The sequence below is a fragment of the Oncorhynchus nerka genome, linkage group LG24 (genome assembly GCF_034236695.1).
Source record: "Oncorhynchus nerka isolate Pitt River linkage group LG24, Oner_Uvic_2.0, whole genome shotgun sequence".
Lineage (NCBI taxonomy): Eukaryota > Metazoa > Chordata > Actinopteri > Salmoniformes > Salmonidae > Oncorhynchus > Oncorhynchus nerka.
In genome coordinates this window covers 42,250,958-42,277,330 of record NC_088419.1, presented here as the reverse complement: position 1 = coordinate 42,277,330, position 26,373 = coordinate 42,250,958, and the positions used below count along the sequence as shown (strand labels likewise).

The following is a 26,373-nucleotide window of genomic DNA, read 5'->3' as shown; positions in this document are numbered from 1 at the left end:
AGAGAGAGAGAGAGAGAGAGAGAGCAGAGAGAAAGAGAGAGAAGGGTTTGAAGCTGTACCTTAGTAACAAAATAAACCTAAATAAACACACTTGTTTGAGGTGAACTATCAACAAGGTTTGGTTTTATGACACGTTGGCTCTGCTCACAATATTTTTGTGTTGGGTTCGGCAAGTCATCTCTGCATCTCTGCTCTGTATCTTTTCTTGCAAATAAAAAGCAGTATCCAGGAACAATGGTCGGTGTATACTATGAGTGCACAAAGTCCGTGTTGAATAGTGTTAGAGAGGATACTGTATCTGAGAACGAGGATGTGTAAATGGTTGTCCTTGTGGGCCAACACTTTTGTCCTAGGTAGCTGTCTGGTACTCACAGTGATGAGTGTCTGGTAGAGGCAGTAGAACCCCAGGTACCAGATGAAACGTCCGTTTGTGAAGGGAGGAACAAACCAAAGGTAGAAGTAGGAGACCACCACAAACGGAGTACAGCCCACCATCCTACAGAGAGAAAAAGGGAGGGCAGGGTTATTGTTCTTATTGCATATCTTAATGGCCATTGTTTGAGCAAACATTTGAGTCGAATTTGGTATCTTTTTTTATTTATTGTGAAACTCTGGCCTCATTATAGGTCTGTGCAATTGATAAAGACATCATTTACAGTGCCTTGCAAAAGTATTCGTCCCCCTTGGCGTTTTTCCTATTTTGTTGCATTACAACCTGCAATTTAAAGAGATTTTTTATTTGGATTGTATGTAATGGACATACACAAAATAGTCAAAATTGGGAAAGTGAAATGAAAAAAATTACTTGCTTTCCAAACAGGTCAGGGACAAAGTTGTGGAGAAGTACAGATCAGGGTTGGGTTATAAAAAAATATCTGAAACTTTGAACATCCCACAGAGCACCATTAAATCCAATATTAAAAAATGGAAACAATATGGCACCACAACAAACCCGCCAAGAGAGGGCCGCCCACCAAAACTCACAGAGCAGGCAAGGAGGGCATTAATCAGAGAGGCAACAAAAAGACCAAAGATAACCCTGAAGGAGCTGCAAAGCTCCACAGCGGAGATTGGAGTATCTGTCCATAGGACCACTTTAAGCCGTACACTCCACATAGCTGGATTTTACGAGAGAGTGGCCAGATAAAAGCAATTGCTTAAAGAAATAAATAAGCAAACACGTTTGGTGTTCGCCAAAAGGCATGTGGGAGACTCCCCAAATATATGGAACAAGGTACTCTGGTCAGATAAGACTACAATGTAGCTTTTTGGCCATCAGGGAAATTGCTATGTCTGGCACAAACCCAACACCCCATCACCCCGAGAACACCATCCTCACAATGAAGCATGGTGCTGTGGGGATGTTTTTCATCGTCAGGGACTGGGAAACTGGTCAGAATAGAAGGAATGATGGATGGCGCTAAATACAGGGAAAGTCTTGAGGGAAACCTGTTTCAGTCTTCTGGAGATTTGAGACTGGGACAGAGGTTCACCTTCCAGCAGGACAATGACCCTAAGCATACTGCTCAAGCAACACTCGAGTGGTTTAAGGGGAAACATTTCAATGTCTTGGAATGGCTGTTTCAAAGCCCAGACCTCAATCAAATTGAGAATCTGTGGTATGCCTTAAGGATTGTACACCAGCGGAACCCATCCAACTTGAAGGAGCTGGAGCAGTTTTGCCTTGAAGAATGGGCAAAATTCCCAGTGGCTAGATGTGCCAAGCTTATAGAGACATACCCCAAGAGACTTGTAGCTGTAATTGCTGCAAAAGGAGGCTCTACAAAGTATTGACTTTTGGGGGTGAATAGTTATGCATGCTCAAGTTTACTGTTGTTTTCTCATTTATTTTACAATAACAAAATATTTTGCATCTTCAAAGTGGTAGGTAGGCATTGTTGTGTAAATCAAATGATACAAACCCCCCAAAAATCTATTTTAATTCCATGTTGTAAGGCAACAAAATAGGGAAAATGCCAAGGCTAGTTTAGAAAACTATGTATAAAAGCCTGTAAACCTGTTAGGCCAGTGATAGACTGATGGTGTGTGGGCTGTTTTGGGAGAGATGGATTGGGTGTTTGTGACTCTGAAGGTTCCCGTTCTGAGTTAGTGTGGCGGCACAGTGGGAGAACAGGAAGATGCACTATGCCACAGGATCGCTAACCCGCATGGTCATGAGCTTTATTCAGGCACACACACACACACACACACACACACACAGGCATCTCAGGACAGAATAATTATTTTGCATTGTGCAGTTTGGAGGATGTGGGGAGCTGTGTTGTCTATGTATAATTCATCCAGATACAACTGGTACATACTGTATCATTATGGGCTGTGTTTCACTGTGGAGAAAGAGAGACAGAGAGAGAGCGACAGAGAGAGAAGGTTGTGGACTAGTGCACTTTCCTCCAGTCATCAATGACTATCTCATCTATAACCACTGAGTTATACACGAATGGGCTCTAATTCTTTCCCACTAAAGCAACAGACTAGGAGCCGAAGACGGACACCCAAAAATCTAAGCTATGTTTTAGGTTAATCTGATAACATCTACTGAGTATCTGTATACTTAGGAAAACATCCTTATCATAAAGACTCAAGTACAACCACTGCTCTGCAGCTGTAGTGTCAACTAAGTACATATAGTTAACACAACTAAGCAAGTTTTTGCTAGCTCAACCACATCCTCTATGCACCACTCCAAAATAGTCGTGTTGTTTTGGTGACGACACCAAAACGTTTCCACAATGGTGTCACATTCTGACCTTAGTTCTTTTGTTTTTGTCTTTGTTTTAGTATGGTCAGGGCGTGAGTTGGGGTGGGCAGTCTGTTTGTTTTTGAGTTCGGCCTAGTATGGTTCTCAGAGGCAGCTGTCAATTGTTGTCCCTAATTGAGAATCATACTTAGGTAGCCTGGGTTTCACTTTTGGTTTGTGGGTGTTTGTTTTCCGTATGAGTGTTTGGTCCACACGGTACTGTTTCGGTTTTCGTTCGTTCACTTTATTGTTTTGTATTTCAGTGTTCAGTTCGTTTCATTAAATATTACATCATGAACACCTACCACGCTGCGCTTTGGTCCGATCCTTCTTCCACCTCTGAATGCCGTTACAAATGGACCTGAACTCTAACCTTTGACCTGATAGGACTCCAAGGTGTTTGACCCCATCCACATACTAAACCCCACACCCTCTGCTGCAGTTGCCCTCACTCCAGATCTGTCCTGCCCTAGAATTCAGTTCAACTAATAATAGATAGAAAGTTAATTGCATGGATTTTTTACCTATTAATAATGTAAAATTAGCAGCTGTACAGAAGGACTCATGTGATGGCCAAATTACAGAGGAGGAACTTATTGATGCAATTAAAGCTTTTAAGTCTGGGAAAACTCCAGGGCTGGATGGCATACCAGTTGAGGTATATCAAACCTTTTTAATGTACTCAAAGGTCCGTTATAAGCATGTTTTAACCACTCCTATAAAAATGGTACATTATCAGATACTCAACAAGAAGGTCTGATTTCATTATTACTGAAACAGGACACAAGTGTTAAATATATATAAGATCCAGTTCATTTTAAAAATTGGAGACCCCTTACACTTCAGTGTTGTGATTGTGATGCAAACATTATAGCAAAATGCATAGCGCACAGAATTAGAAAGGTATTGTTGGATATTATTCATCCTTTTTTTACATGGACGATACATTGGAGATAATATAAGACAAGTACTGGAAACAATAGAACAATATGAAAAATCTGGGAAACTAGGCCTGGTATTCATTGCTGACATTGTAAAGGATTTTGATAAAGTACAACTGGAATGTATATATAAATGCCTGGAATATTTCAATTTTGGAGAATCTCTTATACAATGGGTTAAAGTTATGTATAATAACCCTAGGTGTAAAATACTAAATAATGGCTACTTCTCAGAAAGTATTACACTGTCAAGAGGAGAAAAACAAGGTTGTCCCCTATCGGCATATCTAATTATTATGGCCATCGATATGTTAGCTATTAAAATCAGATCCAACAATAATATCAAAGGGCCGGAAATCCAGGGCCTAAAAACAAAAGGTGTATGCTGATTATTCATTTAAATGCACAATTTGGATCCCTCCACAGCCTCATAAGAATCTAGATACTTTTTCTAACCTCTCTGGATTGAAACCAAATTAGGCTAAGTGTACTAAATTATGTATTGGATCACTAAAAAAATACAACTTTTACATTACCATGTGGGGGTGCCACAGGGTTCAATTCTCGGGCCGACTCTTTTCTCTGTATATATCAATGATGTTGCTCTTGCTGCGGGCGATTCCCTGATCCACCTCTACGCAGACGACACCATTCTGTATACTTCCGGCCTGTCCTTGGACACTGTGCTATCTAACCTCCAAACGAGCTTCAATGCCATACAACACTCCTTCCGTGGCCTCCAACTGCTCTTAAACGCTAGTAAAGCCAAATGCATGCTTTTCAACCGTTCGCTGCCTGCACCCGCACGCCTGACTAGCATCACCACCCTGGATGGTTCCAACCTAGAATATGTGGACATCTATAAGTACCTAGGTGTCCGGCTAGACTGTAAACTCTCCTTCCAGACTCATATCAAACATCTCCAATCTAAAATAAAATCTAGAGTCGGCTTTCTATTCCGCAACAAAGCCTCCTTCACGCACGCCACCAAACTTACCCTAGTAAAACTGACTATCCTACCGATCCTCGACTTCGGCGATATCATCTACAAAATAGCTTCCAACACTCTACTCAGCAAACTGGATGCAGTTTATCACAGTGCCATCCGCTTTGTTACTAAAGCACCTTATACCACCCACCACTGCGACCTGTATGCTCTAGTCGGCTGGCCCTCGCTACATATTCGTCGCCAGACCCACTGGCTCCAGGTCATCTACAAGTCCATGCTAGGTAAAGCTCCGCCTTATCTCAGTTCACTGGTCACGATGGCAACACCCACCCGTAGCACACGCTCCAGCAGGTGTATCTCACTGATCATCCCTAAAGCCAACACCTCATTTGGCCGCCTTTCGTTCCAGTTCTCTGCTGCCTGTGACTGGAACAAATTGCAAAAATCGCTGAAGTTGGAGACTTTTATCTCCCTCACCAATTTCAAACATCTGCTATCTGAGCAGCTAACCGATCGCTGCAGCTGTACATAGTCTATCGGTAAATAGCCCACCCAATTTTACCTACCTCACCCCATACTGTTTTTATTTATTTACTTTTCTGCTATTTTGCACACCAATATCTCTACCTGTACATGACCATCTGATCATTTATCACTCCAGTGTTAATCTGCTAAATTGTAATTATTCACCTACCTCCTCATGCCTTTTGCACACAATGTATATAGACTGTCTTTTTTTTCTACTGTGTTATTGACTTGTTAATTGTTTACTCCATGTGTAACTCTGTGTTGTCTGTTCACACTGCTATGCTTTATCTTGGCCAGGTCGCAGTTGCAAATGAGAACTTGTTCTCAACTAGCCTACCTGGTTAAATAAAGGTTAAATAAATAAAATGTAGTTTACCAATAAAATGGTTTGACGGTGATGTGGACATACTGTATTCGTATCCCAAAAGAAAGAAATTCTCACTACAATACATTTTAATAGAAAGTACCGTGGAAAGGAAAATATCTGTCTATTTGTGGAAAAATCACACTGATTTACCCTTTAGTCATATCCCAGAGTACCTATTTGCTTATGGCTTTGCCTACACCTAGGGATCTGTTTTTTAAATTATATGAGCAAACAATATTCCATTTTATTTGGAATGGCAAACCAGTCAAAACTAAACGGTATATTTATATAATGAATATGAACTCGAGGGCAGAAATGATTAAATATGAATGCATTAGACCTCTCACTAAAGGCTTCAGTCATACAAAAGTTATACTCAAATCCAAACTGGTTCTCTAACAGATTAGTAAAAATGTCTCATCCCATGTTCAAGAATGGCCCTTTCCCCGTTATTCAGATTACAACCTCTCACTTTCGGTTGTTTGAAAATGAAATAATCTCTAAAATATCGCTATTTTTAAAACAAGCCAGAGAAAGTTGGTTGCAATTTCAGTTTAATCCACCAGAAAAGACAGAACTAATACAAAAATATTATGGCTAAACTCAAATATACTAATTGTTTTAAAATATATATTTTGGGGGGGAAAAAATATTTTAAAAAGGTAAAACATTGTAAATGATATCATAAATAGGACTGGTGGAGTTATGTCCCACATGCAGTGAACAAAAATATATGGAAATGTCTGCTCTACCCAAAATTACATCCAACTAATTGCAGCATTACTGTCACGTTCTGACCGTAGTTCTTTTGTTTTGTCTTTTGTTTTAGTACGGTCAGGGCGTGAGTTGGGTGGGTTGTCTATGTTTTTCTATTTCTGTGTTTGGCCTGGTACGGTTCTCAATCAGAGGCAGCTGTCAATCATTGTCCCTGATTGAGAACCATATTCAGGTAGCCTGTTTTCCATTGTGTTTGGTGGGTGGTTATTTTCTCTTTAGTGGTGTACCTTACAGGACTGTTCGTTTATTGTTTTGTTTTCAGTGTTCATTAAAATTGTAAAAATATGAACACTTACCACGCTGCACCATGGTCCTCCTCTCCTTCCCCAGATGACAAGCGTTACAATTACCACAAAAAATGGAAGAAGCAAGTGGAGGGGGAGTAAGGTACTTGTCTGTCAGCCCAGCATTAAAGACCAAAATTGGTTAAAGAAAATGTTGATAAAGAAAAAAGTACACTAGTTTAATTTAAGGACCAAAAAATTGACATCTGTGCCATACAGAATGCAAAATAGTCGGGAAGAGATTTTTGACGTACCGATTACAAAGCACATTATGCTGGATTCAAAACGTAGAATTTAAAAATATAACTTATTATATGGCTGAAGAATTGCAACATTTATGTGGAGCGAACTCTGCAAATAGCTCTGCTGGGTGATTTGAAAAGTCATAGTCAATCAATCGATAATATAATAATAATTATTGCAAAAAATGTATCTTTAATTTACAATCTGTGAGAATAGAAAGGTTCAGAACTTTTGTGAAAAATCACAGCACAGTTGAAAATATATGGCAAATATAAATAAAAACTGGATGGTGTTAAGAGCTAGATGGGAGGGGTTTTGTGGGGCTGAAGGGTGGGCCTAAAAACAACAAAATAACTCATAAAATATACTGTGTCATTAAAATGTATATAGGTTCAGAACTTTTGTGAAACAGCACAGTTTAAAGTATATGGAAATAGAAATCAAACTGGATGGTCTTCAGAGACAGAAGGGAGGGGGTTGAGGGTAGCTGAAGGCTGGGATTAAAAACAAACAAAAAATAATTATTGTAAAATACATTGTGCCTGTAAAATGTATATAGGACGTATAACCTGGAAGTAGAAGCACTAAGTGTTGTTGTCCTTTAGTTTACCTCAATTCGGGAAGGGGTGGTAGGGTTAGGGGAAAATAATAAAATATATATATTTTTTAATATATAGACACAGTACCAGTCAAAAGTTTGGACACATCTACTCATTCCAGGGTTTTTCTTTATTTTTACTATTTTCTACATTGTAGAAAATATTTATCTGCAATATTAAAGCTGATCTACCCCCCCCCCAAAAAAAAAAAAAAAACAGATAGAAAGAGGGATTAATAGAGAAAGCGAGAGATAGAGAAAGCAGGAGAACGAGGTAGAGAGGGGACAGAAAGAGAGAAAGCGGTAAAGAGAGGTAGAGAGTGGTGAGTTCTGGTACAGTCCAGCTCTCCCTGTGACACAGAGGCCTGTCCTTAGTGATTGTTCAGCCACACAAAGAGAGTGACAGGGCTGCCTAGCACTGGGGCTGGGGCTGGGGCTGGGGTTGGGCCTGCTGCTGTATAGGCTGGTCATGGGAGGGTTGAAAAGGCACAGTGACTGAATGGAACAGTTATAATGTTAGAATAGACTGTTAGAATGTTCTGTAAAATGGCTCACAGGATGGGTAGTAAGATAATCCAATGGGAGTTTGTCAAAAAGGGAAGTAGGGCAAAACACATGCACCCAGGCAGACACAGAGAGACTAAGACCAAAGCAAGAAGGGGATTTCAGCTCCATCACACTCTCAGAAATGGTGAGTGAAATGTCCCAGTTTTATCTAAACGTTCCTCTCTGTTGGCATGGCGGGCTCTAACATAAACACAGTAGTACCCAGGGGTACCAACTGGGCACAGTCATAAACCGCTCAGGACACACACACACACACAACCGGGTACAGCCCCGGTGTTCTGCCACAAACTGCTCAGGACATAGATACTGATCCCTTCCTGTATGTCTGATGATGTCACAGCCCAGGTCCAGGGGACTTCCTGTCTGACAGTTAGAGGGGCATTCCCTCAGGAGTTAACTAGAGGGAGGGTCTGGCTTTCTCACGGTGCTGATGATCATCATACACACACACAAACGGGCATGGCCCCAGCGTTCTGCCACAAAAACACTCAGGACACACAGAGACACAGACACACACATACAGTGGTAATCAAATCAGCAATGCTGTGATCTGGTATCTCTCCAGCCTGTCAGCTTGTCAGTAATCTATGCCTTGTAAAGCTTATACAGCACTACCTCAGTCACATCAGAATCAGCACTAAGTACTCAACCAGTACTTCTTGTAAGTGAGTCGTGTCAAACCAGTACACTTACACAGCTTTGAGCTGACACACGCACACTTTAGAGCTGACACCTAGGGTTACGGTTAAGTTTGATGTGGTTGCTTTTGGTAAACACTCTCTGCAGGTCTACAGTTATAAGGGTACAGCTGTGGATTACAAATATCAAATTAAAATGTATTCGTCACATGCACTAAACACAACAGGTATAGACTTAACCGTGAAATGCTTGGCCCTTCCCAACGATGCAGAGTTCAATAATAACAAGAAGAAGAAAATACAGGTACAGTGGCAAGTAAAAGTATGTGAACCCTTTGGAAATACCTGGAGTCCTGCATAAATTAGTCACACAATTTGATCTGATCCTCATCTAGGTCACAACAATAGACAAACACAGTCTGCTTAAACTAATAACACACAAACAATTATTCATTTTCATGTCTTTATTGAACACAAACATTCACAGTGCAGGGTGGAAAAAGTATCTGAACCCCTGAACCTCAACCAAACATTTTCTGTAGTTGCGGATCAGACCTGCACAACGGTCAGGAGAAATATTGGGCCATTCCTCTTTACAAAACTGTTTCAGTTCAGCAATATTCTTGGGATGTCTGGTGTGAACCGCTCTCTTGAGGTGATGCCACAGCAATTCAATTGGGTTGAGGTCAGGACTCTGACTGGGCCAATACAGAAGGCGTATTTTCTTCTGTTCAAGCTATTGTGTTGTTGATTTACCTCTGTATTTTGGGTTGTTGTCCTATTGCATCACCTAACTTCTGTTGACCTTCAATTGGTGGACAGATAGCCTTACAGTCTCCTGCAAAATGCCTCGATAAACTTGGGAATTCATTTTTCCGTAGATGATAGCAAGCTGTCCAGGCCCTGAGGCAGCAAAGCAGCCTCAAACCAGGATGCTCCCTCCACCAGACTTTACAGTTGGGATGAGGTTTTGATGTTGGTGTGCTGTGCCTTTTTTTTCTCCACACATATTGTTGTGTGTTCCTTCCAAACAAATCAACTGTAGTTTTATCTGTCCACAGAATATTTTGCCAGTAGCGCTGTGGAATATCCAGGTGCTCTTTTGCGAGCTTCAGACGTGCAGCAATGGGGTTTTTTGGACAGCAGAGGCTTCTTCCGTGGTGTCCTCCCATGAACACCATTCTTGTTTAGTGTTTTACATATTGTAGACTCATCAACAGAGATGTTAGCATGTTCCAGAAATTTCTGTATGTCTTTAGCTGACACTCCAGGATTCTTCTTAACCTCATTGAGCATTCTGCGCTGTGCTCTTGCAGTCATCTTTGCAGGACAGTCACTCCTAGGGAGAGTTGCAACAGTGCTGATATTTCTCAATTTATAGACAATTTGTCTTACCGTTGACTGACTATTAGAGATTATTTTGGAACCCTTTCCAGCTTTATGCAAGGCAACAATTCTTAATCTTAGGTCTTCTGAGATCTCTTTTGTTTGAAGCATGGTTCACATCAGGCAATGCTTCTTGTGAATAGCAAGAATAGGATCGGCGATGGCTAGAAGGCCGGTGACGTCGACCACCGAACGCCGCCCGAACAAGGAGACGGACCGACTGCGGAGGAAGTCGCGACACCTAGGGGTTCACATTCGTTTTCCAACCTACACTGTGAATGTTTAAATTATGTCTTCAATATGGACAAGAAAAACACAATAATTTGTGTGTTATTAGTTTAAGCACACTATATGTCTATTGTTGTGACTTAGATGAAGATCAGATTAAATTTGATGACCAATTTATTCAGAAATCCAGGTATTTCCAAAGGGTTCACATACTTTTTCTTGCCACTGTATATATACGATGTGCAGGGGTACAAGGTATTTGAGGTAGATATGTAATGAAGGCAGGGTGAAGTGATAGATAATAGATCATAATAACACTAAAAATTGACTAGGCATCAGGATATATAATAATAAGAGTAAGAATAAAGAACAGATGAGTGTGCAAGTGTGTGTGTTTATGTGTCTGTCTCTCTGCGTGTGCGTGTGTGTGTGTGTGTGTATTGTCTGTGAATGTGTGTGGGTCGTGTGAGAGTGTCAGTGTAGTGTGTGTGAGTGTGTATATACTGTATAGTATTGTGTGTGTGAAAAACCGGTGTAAGATAGGGTCAGTGGAGATAGTCTGGGTAACCATTAATGAACTATTAAGCAAACTTATGACATAGGGGGTAGAAGCTGTTTCTCAGCCTGTTGGTCAGAGAGCCGATGCTCCGGTACCGTTTGCCGGAGGGTGGCAGAGTAAACAGTCTATGGCTTGGGTGCTGGAGTCTTTGGCAATTTTTTTAGACCTTCCTTTGACACCACCTGATATAGAGATCAAAGATGGCAGGGAGCTCGGCCCCAGTGATGTACTGAGCTGTCTGCACCACCCTCTGTAGCGTTTTGCGGTCGAGGGTGGTGCATTTGCCATACCAAGTGGTGATGCAGCCAGTCAAGATGCTCTCGATGGTGCAGCTGTCGAACGTTTTGAGGATCCGAGGGCCCATGAAAAATCTGTTCAACCTCCTGAGGGGGAAGAAGCGCTTTCATGCCCTCTTCACGACTGTGCGGGTGTGAGTTGACCATGTAAAGTCCTTAGTGAAATGGATACCAAGGAACGTGAAGCTCTCGACCGGCTCCACTACAGCCTTGTCAATATGGATGGGGGCGTGCGCTCCACTCTTTCTACTGTAGTCCACAATTAGGTCTTTGGTCTTAGGAAAAGGTTGTTGTCATGGCACAACACTGCCAAGTTTATGACCTCCACCCAGTAGGCTGTCTCATTGCCGCAGATAAACAGCCCTACCACCGTCGTGTCATCAGCAGACTTGATGATGGTGTTGGAGTCGTGCGTGGCCACGCACTCGTGAGTGAACAGGGAGTACAGGAGGGGACTAAGCACACAACCTGAGGGACGGCGTGGCGGGGGGGTGGGGTGGGGGGGGTTGTTGCCTACCCTCACCACCTGGGGCCATCCCGTCAGGAAGTCCAGGATCCAGTTACAGAGGGAGGTGTTCAGTCCCAGGGTCCTTAGCTTGGAGGGGACTATGATGTTGAAATCTGAGCTGTAGTCTATGGACAGAAATCTCACATAGTTATTTCCCTTCTTGTCCAGGTGGGAGAGGGCAGTGTGAAGTGCAATTGAGATTGTGTCATCTGTGGATCTGTTAGGGCAGTATGCTAATTGGAGTGGGTCCAGGGTGTCTGGGATGATGGTGTTGATGTGTGTCATGACCATCCTTTCAAAGCACTTCCTAATTGCAGATGTGAGTGCTACAGGGCGATAGTCATTTAGGCAGGTTAACTTGGAGCTCTTAGGGACAGGGACAATGGTGGTCAGTTGGGATTACATACTGGGACGAGGAGAGATTGAAAATGTCAGTGAAGACACTTGCCAGCTGGTCTGGGCATGCATTGAGAACGTGCCCTGGTATTCTGTCTGGCCCGGTGGACCTTGCGAGTGTTAAAATGTTTCAAACTTTTACTCACGTCAGCCACGGGGAAAAGCGTTAGTATAATTCAATAGAGTCCAAATGTGAAGCCTAGCATTTATAGGTAGCATTTCTCAGGGTGTATATAAACACTAAGATCTGTGGTCCTCTGGAGCTGCTCTGCTGTTTTTTTCCCTTGGGAAACCAGGTGTGTGCACTCTGTGCAATCAGTGATTGATGTGTGTATGGCCTCACCAGGGCATGAGTCTGCCTATCCTGGTCCACTTGCTCCTGGTGATGAAGAAGCCGACAACAGGGTCGGTCATGGCTCCCCATGCCTTCCCTATGAACAGAACCATGGAGGCCTGGAACGGGTTGATCTGAGGAGGAGTTAACAGAGGAATGGAGTTAGAAGACACAGAAAGGAGGGAAAGAAGGAAAAAGAGGGAGAAAGAGGGAAAGAGAGAGAGAGAAAATAGGAAGAGAAAAAGAGAGTGACACACAAAGATTTGTTACCTGGGCGACATCCAGCAGGTAGATTTGGAGGAAGAATGCCGTAGCACTGCCGGCCACCTGATTGGGTGCTCCTCCGATGGCGAAACACAGTTTACTGCAAAAAGACAGCCTCTGGTCCAGCACAGTCTACGGACGGGCAGAAAAAATATCTGAGAGTTACAAGTCAGTTAGGCCTATCACTCACACATTTCATGGAGGTGCATTATCTGAGAAATAGTCAAATAAATGATATGCAAAGCCGATGAGATACAGTTGACTACTCCGCCTTTCTTTACCGTGTAAAGACAATAATTGTGTTTGCTAGCCATGGCTATGTAGCCTACATATTAGCCTCAGATAAGATACAAGCAGGAAACAAATCTGAAGGTGGAAGCTATCTTTGTGGATAAGGAATACAGATTTTGTAGCAGAGTGAGTCTGTGACAGCAGGGCGCTGGATTTGTGGCGTCCCCAAAACATTCAGAACCACAGAACTGGAGATAAACATTTCTCTCCTTTCTGTGTCTTTAGAATTCTATTTTCAGAAATAGATTGTCCACTGTGATGTCAGAGACATTACTGAGCGCCATTCACATAAAGTTCGATACAGAAGTTTGACCTTATGTCATAGACCATGACTAACTTCCTTGTCCAAATAGTATATGAAATATATGTCCAAATAGTATATGAAATATATGTCCAAATATGACTTGCAACATTGTTTAGTGAAGCACTATCCATGAGATGGAAAGGATAATACTTTACTTGGATAGTCCCAAGTAGATGGTTTGTTGACGTTCAGTAGATGTTCAATAACGGTCAACACCATTTCAACTAACTATCGACTAACCCTAACACTTATGATCAGGGGATGATCAGAGATGTTTCCATCCTGACACATGAAATAGCAGGCTCCTGGACAGCCCAATATTTACGACTGTTATGAACATCTCGGAGACAGACACGGAAACACACACGGCACAAAATACAGCAGCTTCTGATTCAATGTCTTTCCTTCCGTCTCGCTCTCTCTATATGTACATACAGTATATACATATCTTTCTCTCTCTCCCTCTATATGTACATACAGTATATACATATCTTTCTCTCTCTCCCTCTATATGTACATACAGTATATACATATCTTTCTCTCTCTCCCTCTATATGTACATACAGTATATACATAACTTTCTCTCTCTCCCTCTATATGTACATACAGTATATACATATCTTTCTCTCGCGCTCTCTCAATTCAATTTCAATCTAAGGGATTTATTGCCATGGAAAACATATGGTAACATTGCCAAAGCAAGTGAACTCTCTCTCTCTCTCTCTCTCTTTCTCTCTCTCTCTCTCCTTTCTTTTTTCTCTTCCCCCATCTCTCTCCACACTCTCTCTCTCTCTTTCTCTCTCTCTCCCGCTAACCTTTGTTGTTTCCATACATTACAGTTATGGGCGGGTTACCTCGCTGCCAACAGCTGTAGGCCTTTCAGGCTTTATGAAAGAAAGATATCACCAAAACAACTACAGACCAACCACAGAGTCCAAAGCCCTTCAACACACTGTCATTATCTGGCTGACTTTATTTTATCTTCTTTCGTCTCCTCAAGAAAACACTGATGGTTTCTAGAATGACAATTCTAGAAGGGAGCTGTGTAATTATTTAAAACACAGCAAGACAAGCGGGTTATGAGTAAGGAAAGAGTAGCATGTGGATTAACTTCAAAACTCTCAGTCTCTACTTAGTCTCTACCCCTTCCACTCATCCTCACTGCAGTTAGCTCTAAATGGGAAGACAAGACAAGTCTTTGGTTTCTACGGAAAATACTGGTTAACTGATGAATAGTCTTAATATCCCAATGGTCTGTGCCAGATCAGTGACGTCTTGGTTCAACATCAAGTGTGTCTATGACTTTTACCCTCATCTGCAATACAGCTAAGTAGTTGGACTCGCCGTCACTGTTTGTATCCCCATAACATACTCCACACTGAGGGGGTAAACCCAGAAAACAGAGCTACACTCTTGGAAAAAAGGGTTCCAAAAGGGTTCTGCGGCTGTCCCTATAGGATGACCATTTTTGGTTCCAAGTAGAACCCTTTTTGGTTCCAGGTAAAACTATTTAGGGTTCCATGTAGAACCCTCTGTGGAAAGGGTTCTACATAGAACCTAAAAGGGTTCCACCTGGAACCAAATGGGTTTCTTCAAAGGGTTCTCCAATAGGGACAGCCAAAGAACCCTTTTTGGTTCTAGTTGGCACCTTCTTTTCTAAGAGTGTACTGTAAAGAGGTCATATCGTTTTAGGCTCTCTCTTTGTACAAGAAGGTTAAATAGTCCACAGGTCATCAAACAAGGATTTATCTGTCTTAACTTCATACCAGATAGTCAGGGCCTGATAGCATTCATTAGTGGTGCTTGCCTAGCTCTACACACAGACACAGAGAGAGTCTGACTACAGTCTTATTTACTGAGGTCTTATGACTGAAGATGTAAACAGGATATCCCTCCGCTGTCTGAACACACGTTATCTAGCTTCCTATAACTGCATAAACACACACACACACACACACACAAAAGCACCTCAGAGAGAACAGACCATCAGCATACTGTGGCTCTGGGAAAATGGGGCAAATTCCCAAAGTAAATGACTTTGTTAATGATGATGAAGTGGGGGAAAAAGCGACTCTGGCTACGTGCCTTTATGTTTTTAAAGAGGATCTTAGTTATTAGCTGACTGTGACGCACACAGAGGATGAGTAGGGAATAGTGAATATGTTTGATTGCTTTTCCCACTTCTGTCAGCATTCACAGATTGAGTGTGTGTACTGTATGCGTGTGATAGATAAAGCTGGTTGTATAAAGAAATAAAGCTGGTTTAGAGCTTTACATAAAGGTTTACAGGCAGTAGAATTTCCTCATACAATTTGACATTGGACTTAAAAGGCAGATTTTATGGTTTGTGTGTGTGTGTGTGTGTGTGTGTGTGTGAAAGTGTTAGGATGGAACCAGAGTGTGAAGTTCTGGCCTCTGTGATGCCAAGGGATTGGACACAGACTTGGCATACAGAATTTAACTCACAAGGATTACAACATGTAACATACTTATTCTGAAAGCACTTAAACACAGTAATAGAGAAGTCAAACAAGTCCCTCTCCTCTCCTGTCTGGAGCTGTCAGCTGTGTTCTGGTGATTGACCACCAGAGGGCCTGGCTGAAGCTGAGGGACTCACTGTGACAGGTGACTCGTTAGGGCAGGGATCATCAACTAGAAATAATTACAAATAATTTGTTTAACTGCAAATTGACCGCAAGAAGCCCAAACAGATATAATATTTGACTAAAACATAATAATTTCAAACCTTGCTTACATTTGTTTACGATTATACATCTCTCTATTATGTGTGGGAATACTTTGGAACAGATTTCCAAACTTTTAATCACTTGGAGCTCATTTGCTGGTGTTTGTACAGTCTTTAATGTCCAACAGCAAAAAAACACCTGTAGGCCGCCATTTGGGGAACCCTGCATTAGGGGCTTTAGTCTCCTCTGTTTCAGCCTCTGCTTTAGCTGCTTTAGCATGTATAATTCACCCAGGTCACACACATATCATTCATAAGGGCCATGCTGTACACACACAGCTCCTCCACACTCACATGAACACACACACACACAGCTCAAGGTCACGCTGCATCCATTCTTTCAGAAAAACGATGTGAATATTACATCACTTTTCTTCAATGGCTATTCACTGAATTAGGACAGCATTAAACACATTGCTGAGCAATAAGTGCAGCCAGACAATATTGAATTTCCAGCAGTGAATAAGCCAGTGTGAATCTAAACATAGAAGACGATGTAGAGTACTTATTTTTGTCTGTATCAATGCACTGGAGGTATAATGAAACACAATAGGCTACATCTGTATTATAATGAACTGGTGGTATAGTAAAATAAAGGTTTGGCTCCTCGTCTGTCATTGCCTTCTGCCCCTGGGCATGTGTGCTGGAATACCATCAATAAGTAAGCATTCCATTTACTCACACGAGTACACGGCTTCACATATTTTCACTGGCACACACACACACACTGCATTCTTTCACAGGAATGTCTCTTTCTGACATTCAGGCAGTCTTACTGGTACCCAAAAAGCACTCAGGGTGAACTTACACCAATATCATCCATCCAACAGAGAGAGAAACGTCCTCTGTGTCTGGTCCTAAGCTGTAAGTAGTATTATCACAATCCAACTGATGTTCAATGTAATTAACTAACTCCCTGCCCTCAATCTCTCAAATATCCAGGCATTGTATAACAGCACGCCAGAAAGCCAAACCAAAGGATCATGAACGTCCCCTGAGATGTCAGTCCAGGGGTAAACTAGCCAACTGATTCACTAAATAAAAGCAGTGTTTCCTTACCTGGTGGGGGGGCTTGTTGAAAGCTGGCTCTGGGGGCTTGAAGAGTGTTCCTGCTGGGGTATGGGGTACCCTCTTTCCCTTCGCCATGGCTGGCTCCTGAGCGTGCCTGAGCGTTTGTATATGAATGTGAGTGAATGTGTGTGTCTCTGAGTCTGAAAGTGTGTGTGTCTGAGTGTAAGTATGTGTGTGTGTGACTCTAAGTGACGGCCGGGGATGAGCTGGTGTTCCTGTGTGTGTTCGGGAGGACGTGAGGCTGCTCAATTCTGCTGCCACTCACATGCTGCCCTGTGTTCAGTGCTCAGGGGCTGGAACTGAGCCAGAGAGGGAAGGGCAGTTAGGCAGAACCCACACATACTGTAAACACACACATAACCATCCCCTATGTTTCACCCTGATCTCTATTTCACATGTATTTATGTCAGCCAGCAACACTGCATCACATTAATACATCTAATTAAGAGATGCCATGTCTTCATGTATCATTATTAAGATAGGATGAAGAAAGTGTGACACCCTATATTGGTAGGCAAAACACATGGAAATATGCTTGCAAATATTCTGTATTTTTGTTTATGAGCGAGGCTATCTCAGAATCAGAATCACCTTTATTCGCCAAATACATTTGCATGTACCAGGAATTTGACGTGGTGAAATGGTGCTGCCACAAACAGAATCTACCGAATCTACCTAACACATATAACAAACAATCATTTATTTTACTATATCATAGCAGTTTTGCCATAAGTGAACACATCCCTTACAACCTCAAATCTCTGTCATTATCTCAATCACGTCCCAGGTAAACAATAAGCAAGAACACAATAATAGAAAGAGAGGTCTGTATTGGCTTTACCTGAGTGATGCTGAGACAAGAGAATAGTAGAGGCACTCAGTGGATCGCAGGCTCAGAGAGATACAGGAAGAGAGTCACACGCAGGCAGATTCCAGCAGTAGAGCAGAAGGAGACTGCGGTGTTTGACAGACAGTGCTGTTCCACTTCATTCACCGAGTCTCACAGCGGGACATGCGCCTCCAGTGGTCAACAGTGGTAGCACAATCACAGAAGGTGATAATAACATTGACATTATAGTCATTACAGGGTTATAATAACATACAGTACCATTTACTCATTCAACAGTTTTTCTTTATTCTCATTATTTTCTACATTGTAGAATAATAATGAAGACATCAAAACTATGAAATAACACATATGGAATCATGTAGTAACCAATAAAGTGTTAAACAAATCAAAATATACTTTCTATTTTAGATTCTTCAAAGAAGCCACCCTTTGCCTTGATGGCAGCTTTCCACACTCTTGGCATTCTCTCAACCAGCTTCATCAGGTAGTCACCTGGAATGCGTTTCCAAAAGTCTTGAAGGAGTTCCCCACATATTGGACCGGGTTGGAGCGAGCGGTCGCATCCGCACTCGGTCCGCAGGTAGTATTACATTTCATTACATTTCATTATAGTACAACGGTTTGATTTGTCTAATCTTAGCAATTTCTTCTTAGCTAGCTACATAGCCGTCTTTGTATCAAAGATAATTGCGTAATTATCGTATTTCGTCGTCCTAACGTAGTCTACACTGCTATCTGCCCAGCAGCTAGCCAGCTAGCTAACGTCCACCGTCTACCGATTAGCAGCACAACTATTACACTCAACTGAACGACTTGATTAGTGTAGTGTTAGCTAGCTACATAGTTGTCTTTGCTGTCTTCGTATCCAAGATAATTGTGTAGTTTAGAGTGTGTAGTTTTAGAGTGATTATCTTAATTTACCGAGGTTAGCTAGCCAGCTATTTGTCGTTCTTAACGTAGGAGACACTGCTAGCTAGCCAACAGCTAGCCAACGTCTACCGAACAGAACTTCCGCACTCAACAACCCGGTCGCATTTCGCTTCGCTCCACAGGTAGTATCACATTTTCATTTCATTTCATTACAGTACAACGGCTTGATTTGTTTGATCGTAGCTAGCTACATAGCTAGCTACATAGCCGTCTTTGTATCAAAGATAATTGTGTAGTCTAGAGCGATTTCCTAGGTTAGCTAGCCAGCTATTGTCGTTCTTTTAACGCAACGTAATCAACACTGCTAGCTAGCCAGCTAGCCCCGAATAGCAGCACAGTAGAAACTATTACACTCAACGGAACGACTTGATTAGTGTAGTGTCAACAACACAGCCACTGCCAGCTAGCCTACATAGTCAACAATGCAGCCACTGCCAGCTAGCCTACTTCAGCAGTACTGTATCATTTTAATCATTTTAGTCAATAAGATTCTTGCTACGTAAGCTTAACTTTCTGAACACTCGAGACGTGTAGTCCACTTGTCATTCCAATCTCCTTTGCATTAGCTTAGCCTCTTGTGTAGCCTGTCAACTATGTGTCTGTCTATCCCTGTTCTCTCCTCTCTGCACAGACCATACAAACGCTCCACACCGCGTGGCCGCGGCCACCCTAATCTGGTGGTCCCAGCGCACACGACCCACGTGGAGTTCCAGGTCTCCGGTAGCCTCTGGAACTGCCGATCTCACGGCCAACAAGGCAGAGTTCATCTCAGCCTATGCCTCCTCCAGTCCCTCGACTTTTTGGCACTGACGGAAACATGGATCACCACAGACAACACTGCTACTCCTACTGCTCTCTCTTCGTCTGCCCACGTGTTCTCGCACACCCCGAGAGCTTCTGGTCAGCGGGGTGGTGGCACCGGGATCCTCATCTCTCCCAAGTGGTCATTCTCTCTTTCTCCCCTTACCCATCTGTCTATCGCCTCCTTTGAATTCCATGCTGTCACAGTTACCAGCCCTTTCAAGCTTAACATCCTTATCATTTATCGCCCTCCAGGTTCCCTCGGAGAGTTCATCAATGAGCTTGATGCCTTGATAAGCTCCTTTCCTGAGGACGGCTCACCTGTCACAGTTCTGGGCGACTTTAACCTCCCCACGTCTACCTTTGACTCATTCCTCTCTGCCTCCTTCTTTCCACTCCTCTCCTCTTTTGACCTCACCCTCTCACCTTCCCCCTACTCACAAGGCAGGAAATACGCTCGACCTCATCTTTACTAGATGCTGTTCTTCCACTAACCTCATTGCAACTCCCCTCCAAGTCTCCGACCACTACCTTGTATCCTTTTCCCTCTCGCTCTCATCCAACACTTCCCACACTGCCCCTACTCGGATGGTATCGCGCCGTCCCAACCTTCGCTCTCTCTCCCCCGCTACTCTCTCCTCTTCCATCCTATCATCTCTTCCCTCTGCTCAAACCTTCTCCAACCCATCTCCTGATTCTGCCTCCTCAACCCTCCTCTCCTCCCTTTCTGCATCCTTTGACTCTCTATGTCCCCTATCCTCCAGGCCGGCTCGGTCCTCCCCTCCCGCTCCGTGGCTCGACGACTCATTGCGAGCTCACAGAACAGGGCTCCGGGCAGCCGAGCGGAAATGGAGGAAAACTCGCCTCCCTGCGGACCTGGCATCCTTTCACTTCCTCCTCTCTACATTTTCCTCTTCTCTCTCTGCTGCTAAAGCCACTTTCTACCACTCTAAATTCCAAGCATCTGCCTCTAACCCTACATTTACATTTAAGTCATTTAGCAGACGCTCTTATCCAGAGCGACTTACAAATTGGTGCGTTCACCTTAAGACATCCAGTGGAACAGCCACTTTACAAGGAAGCTCTTTGCCACCTTCTCCTCCCTCCTGAATCATCCTCCCCCCCCTCCTCCCTCTCTGCAGATGACTTCGTCAACCATTTTGAAAAGAAGGTCGACGACATCCGATCCTCGTTTGCTAAGTCAAATGACACCGCTGGTTCTGCTCACACTGCCCTACCCTGTGCTCTGACCTCTTTCTCCCTCTCTCTCCAGATGAAATCTCGCGTCTTGTGACGGCCGGCCGCCCAACAACCTGCCCGCTTGACCCTATTCCCTCCTCTCTTCTCCAGACCATTTCCGGAGACCTTCTCCCTTACCTCACCTCGCTCATCAACTCATCCCTGACCGCTGGCTACGTCCCTTCCGTCTTCAAGAGAGCGAGAGTTGCACCCCTTCTGAAAAAACCTACACTCGATCCCTCCGATGTCAACAACTACAGACCAGTAACCCTTCTTTCTTTTCTCTCCAAAACTCTTGAACGTGCCGTCCTTGGCCAGCTCTCCCGCTATCTCTCTCAGAATGACCTTCTTGATCCAAATCAGTCAGGTTTCAAGACTAGTCATTCAACTGAGACTGCTCTTCTCTGTATCACGGAGGCGCTCCGCACTGCTAAAGCTAACTCTCTCTCTGCTCTCATCCTTCTAGACCTATCGGCTGCCTTCGATACTGTGAACCATCAGATCCTCCTCTCCACCCTCTCCGAGTTGGGCATCTCCGGCGCGCCCACGCTTGGATTGCGTCCTACCTGACAGATCGCTCCTACCAGGTGGCGTGGCGAGAATCCGTCTCCACACCACGTGCTCTCACCACTGGTGTCCCCCAGGGCTCTGTTCTAGGCCCTCTCCTATTCTCGCTATACACCAAGTCACTTGGCTCTGTCATAACCTCACATGGTCTCTCCTATCATTGCTATGCAGACGACACACAATTAATCTTCTCCTTTCCCCCTTCTGATGACCAGGTGGCGAATCGCATCTCTGCATGTCTGGCAGACATATCAGTGTGGATGACGGATCACCACCTCAAGCTGAACCTCGGCAAGACGGAGCTGCTCTTCCTCCCGGGAAGGACTGCCCGTTCCATGATCTCGCCATCACGGTTGACAACTCCATTGTGTCCTCCTCCCAGAGCGCTAAGAACCTTGGCGTGATCCTGGACAACACCCTGTCGGTCTCAACTAACATCAAGGTGGTGGCCTGTTCCTGTAGGTTCATGCTCTACAACATCCGCAGAGTACGACCCTGCCTCACACAGGAAGCGGCGCAGGTCCTAATCCAGGCACTTGTCATCTCCCGTCTGGATTACTGCAACTCGCTGTTGGCTGGGCTCCCTGCCTGTGCCATTAAACCCCTACAACTCATCCAGAACGCCGCAGCCCGTCTGGTGTTCAACCTTCCCAAGTTCTCTCACGTCACCCCGCTCCTCCGCTCTCTCCACTGGCTTCCAGTTGAAGCTCGCATCCGCTACAAGACCATGGTGCTTGCCTACGGAGCTGTGAGGGGAACGGCACCTCAGTACCTCCAGGCTCTGATCAGGCCCTACACCCAAACAAGGGCACTGCGTTCATCCACCTCTGGCCTGCTCGCCTCCCTACCACTGAGGAAGTACAGTTCCCGCTCAGCCCAGTCAAAACTGTTCGCTGCTCTGGCCCCCAATGGTGGAACAAACTCCCTCACGACGCCAGGACAGCGGCAATCAGGACAGAAACATTTACATTTACATTTAAGTCATTTAGGAGTCAATCACCACCTTCATCCAGTGGAGCAGCCACTTCTAGTGCATCTAAATCCCCACCTCTTTAAGGAATACCTAGGATAGGATAAAGTAATCCCTCTCACCCCCCCCCTTAAAATATTTAGATGCACTACTGTTCCACTGGATGTCATAAGGTGAATGCACCAATTTGTAAGTCGCTCTGGATAAGAGCATCTGCTAAATGACTTAAATGTAAATGTAATATGCTGAGCACTTGTTGGCTGCTTTTCCTTCGCTCTGTGGTCCAACTCATCCCAAACCATCTCAATTGGGTTGAAATCGGGTGATTGTGAAGGCCAGGTCATCTGATGCAGCACTCCATCAGTTTCTTTCTTGGTCAAGTAGCCCTTACACAGCCTGGAGCTGTGTTTTGGGTCATTTTCCTATTGAAAAAAATAAACAATAGTCGCACTAAGCTCAAACCAGATAGGATGGCGTATCGCAGTAGAATGCTGTTGTAGCCATGCTGGTTAATTAAGTGTGCCTTGAATTCTAAATAAATCACAACAGTGTCACCAGGAAAGTACTCCCACACCATCACACCTCCTCCATGCTTCACGGTGGGAACCACACATGCGGATATCATCCGTTCACCTACTCTGCGTCTCACAAAGACACAGCGGGTTGGAACCAAAAGTCTCAAATTTGGACTCATCAGACTAATGGACAGATTTCCACCAGTCTAATGTCCATTGCACGTGTTTCTTGGCCCAAGCAAGTCTCTTCTTCTTATTGGTGTCCTTTAGTAGTGGTTTCTTCGCAGCAATTCGACCATGAAGGCCTGATTCACGCAGCCTCCTCTGAACAGTTGATGTTGAGATGTGTCTGTTACTTGAACTCTGTGAAGCGTTTATTTGGGCTGCAATGTGAGGTGCAGTTAATTGCAGATTTCTGAGGCTGGTAACTCTAATGAACTTATCCTCTGCAGCAGAGGTAATTCTGGGTCTTCCTTTCCTGTGGCGGTCCTCATGAGAGGCAGTTTCATCATAGCGATTGATGGTTTTCGCGACTGCACTTGAAGAAACTTTCAAAGTTTTCGAACTGTTCCTCATTGACTGACCTTAATGTCTTAAAGTAGTGATGGACCGTAATTTCTCTTTGCTTATTTTAGCTGTTCTTGACATAATATGGACTTGGTATTTTACCAAATAGGGCTATCTTCTGTATACCACCCCTACATTGTCACAACACAACTGATTGGCTCAAATGCATTAAGGAAAGAAATTCCACAAATTAACTTTCAACAAGGTACACCTTTTAATTTAAATGCATTCCAGGTGACTACTTCATGAAGCTGTTTGAGAAAATGCCAAGAGTGTGAAAAGCTGTCATCAAGCCAAAGGGTCACTAGTTTGAAGAATCTCAAATATATGTTAATTTGTTTAACACTGCCAAGCCCTGACCATAGAGAGCCCTCAGTTCTCTATGGTGTTTAGGTCAGAGCGTGACTGGGGAGGTTATCTGGTTTATAGATTTGTAGGCTGGTGGTTTGTGTGATTCCCAATTAGAGGCAGCTGGTAATCGTTGCCTCTAATTGGGGATCATATTTAGGTAGGCCTTTCCCCACCTGCATTTGTGGAATATTGTTTGTGTTAGTGTGTTTGAGTCGTCACGGTCTTTAAGTTTTGTTTCTAGTTTCACTTTGTAATTAAAGATGTGGAACTCAATTCACTCTGCGCCTTGGTCTGCTCATTTCCAAAATCGTTACAAACACCCTTTTTAGTTACTACATGATTCCATGTGTTATTTCATAGTTTTGATATCATCACTTATTTTACAATGCAGAAAATAGTAAAATAAAGAAAAACCCTGGAACGAGCAGGTGTGTCCAAACATTTTACAGGTACTGTGGGTAGGCTTATGTAATGAAGCAGAGGTTGTTTGGACATATTTTAATTATCAGCCACCTTGATAAATTATGCTCTGAAGATGATCAATAAACATTATTTGACCTTAAAGGCAGTGTAACTTCAGCCTACAGTATGTTTAAAACAAGTTCTAATTTCAATCTACAGATTTGAGCAAAAATCAGCCTGCAGTGGTCACAATTATGAGATCTGAGAAAAAACGATGGTATCAGACTTCTCTCTACCTCTCTCCCTGATAAGAGAGCAGCGCAGCCTCTCAAACAGACACACACTTTTTCATTCTGCTATCTCAATGACAGAATCTATGTGATTAATGATCCATTGCACATGTGTCACTTACATTGCTGTCTGGTGACATTTGTTGGCATAACTTTCCAGCTATCATAATAAGTTACTTTTCCCCACAGTGAATGTTAATGTATTAAATCTTCTTCCTCTTTGCCTCCATGCTATGTGATGCTGGCACCTCACCAAATCCGAATGAAAGTTAAGTGAAAGTTGGCTGGATTGGTTTCCCATGCAGGTCAGAAGCAGATGGTGTTAGGCTAGAGGAATGCATTATATGCAGCCCGGTTGAATGTTTTAACGTTATGCTATGATCGACAGGCCTACGTGTTTAAATTGCATTCTAATCTGATTCATGAGGGACGGGCACAAACACACCAGAGACTGTGATACATAGACACACACTTTATACAGGTTATAGGCATAAATCTGGGCACGTTTAATTATAAACTAGTATGATTGTCACCAAATAGGCAAATGTCAGGTGCATAGTTAGAACAATCCCATACCAACCCGTTTTAAAAATGTGATCTAATATATCCAATGCTTTTTATATTGTTCAAGGGTTAATCTCACTCACGAGTCTTTGTTCAACGATACATTCAGCGCACCTCCTGTCCCACAGAAGACCTGTCTGTTCTCTTCTCTCCTCTTCGCAGCATCCCTTCTTTCACAACAAGGCGTCAAACCGCTGAGCAGTCAACTACACTGCATTCTCTCAGACACGCTGCCAGCAACCGGGGCACAGATATCTGAAAGGGAGAACCCAGCCAAACCCTTAAGATGTCCTCACACATTCCAAACATTCAGTCCGCCCTTGCCAGTAAAATGACTGCCTGCAAATATATCACCATCGGGAAATCATGCATATAAACGCATTACTCCGTATATGTTTCAGATAATGCTAAATAATGCGTAAAGAGGAATGTGCAAATCACATTTCTGTAGCGGATCAGGTAAAAAGACAGTTTGGAAAATATAAAATGGGACTTAAAGTTAGGTAATTCCAGGCAATCGTAGTGCTATTAAATATGTTGCGGATGGGAAATGTGTCCCCTTTTACTACAGGACCCCGCTGACAGTCTGCCTGGCAGACCAATGGTAGCCTAAAGAAAATACCTGTCTAGTTCTATGGGTTGTCCAGCTGTGCAGTAGCTTTCACATCGACTCTCCTTGTGTCCTGCTCTCTCTTATGTCTCGTGTTCCCTCCGTGTGGCTTTAAATATCGAATATCATGGCATTGAAACCCTCTACAGCAATATCCGCGCCCCTTGGAAATCCAATTAGCGTAATGTATTTTTTTAAATTTAACCTTTGTTTAACTAGGCAAGTCAGTTTAGAACAAATTCTTATTTACAATGACGGCCTAGCTAAAGGCCTTCTGCGGGGACGGGGGCTGGGATTAATATATATATATATATAAGACAAAACACACATCACGACAAGAGAGATACCACAACTGTAAGGTTCTGTATTTATTTTCTTAGTCAACCTTGTGTTCTGTTTCGTTGTGTTCTTGAACGTAGCCCTGTTTCTTTGTGTTCTTGAACGTAGCCCTGTATTTCATTGATTTCACCAGTGTTAGTTACACACCTGGTCTCATCAGCTCCTTATTTAGTTCAGTTCATTCTGTTTGTGCCTTTGAAGTATTGTTTGTTTTGACTCTACTAAGCCTTTTCCTAGCTCGTTTGTGTCAACCAGTTATAGCCTTCAGTCCTAGGTGAAATAAACACCTGCCGTGAATCTACACCTTTTTCTCCCTGAGTATTCATTACAAAAACACTACATAGA

At 43.2% G+C, this 26,373-nt stretch overlaps 1 protein-coding gene and 1 long non-coding RNA gene across 2 annotated transcripts in view; both read right to left on the bottom strand.

Annotated features, from left to right (window-relative positions):
* The window catches only part of LOC115108012 (sphingosine-1-phosphate transporter MFSD2B-like), a 31,472-nt gene extending 14,353 nt beyond the window's left edge, over window positions 1–17,119 (bottom strand). The window contains exons 1-4 of the mRNA XM_029631865.2: window positions 17,022–17,119; window positions 12,628–12,753; window positions 12,367–12,491; window positions 373–496 (exon numbers count right to left, since the gene is read on the bottom strand). Coding sequence (XP_029487725.1) covers window positions 373–496; window positions 12,367–12,491; window positions 12,628–12,753; window positions 17,022–17,108 — 462 coding nt within the window. The 5' untranslated portion in view covers window positions 17,109–17,119. The remainder of the gene's footprint in view (window positions 1–372; window positions 497–12,366; window positions 12,492–12,627; window positions 12,754–17,021) is intronic.
* A 13-nt stretch (window positions 17,120–17,132) lies between these two features.
* LOC135564308 (uncharacterized) lies at window positions 17,133–25,788 on the bottom strand. Its single transcript, XR_010460898.1, has 4 exons — window positions 25,702–25,788; window positions 25,163–25,334; window positions 17,875–18,051; window positions 17,133–17,332 (listed from the first exon to the last, which is right to left on the bottom strand). It is a non-coding gene; the product is annotated as an uncharacterized LOC135564308 (long non-coding RNA).
* Between the last annotated feature and the right edge of the window lie 585 nt (window positions 25,789–26,373).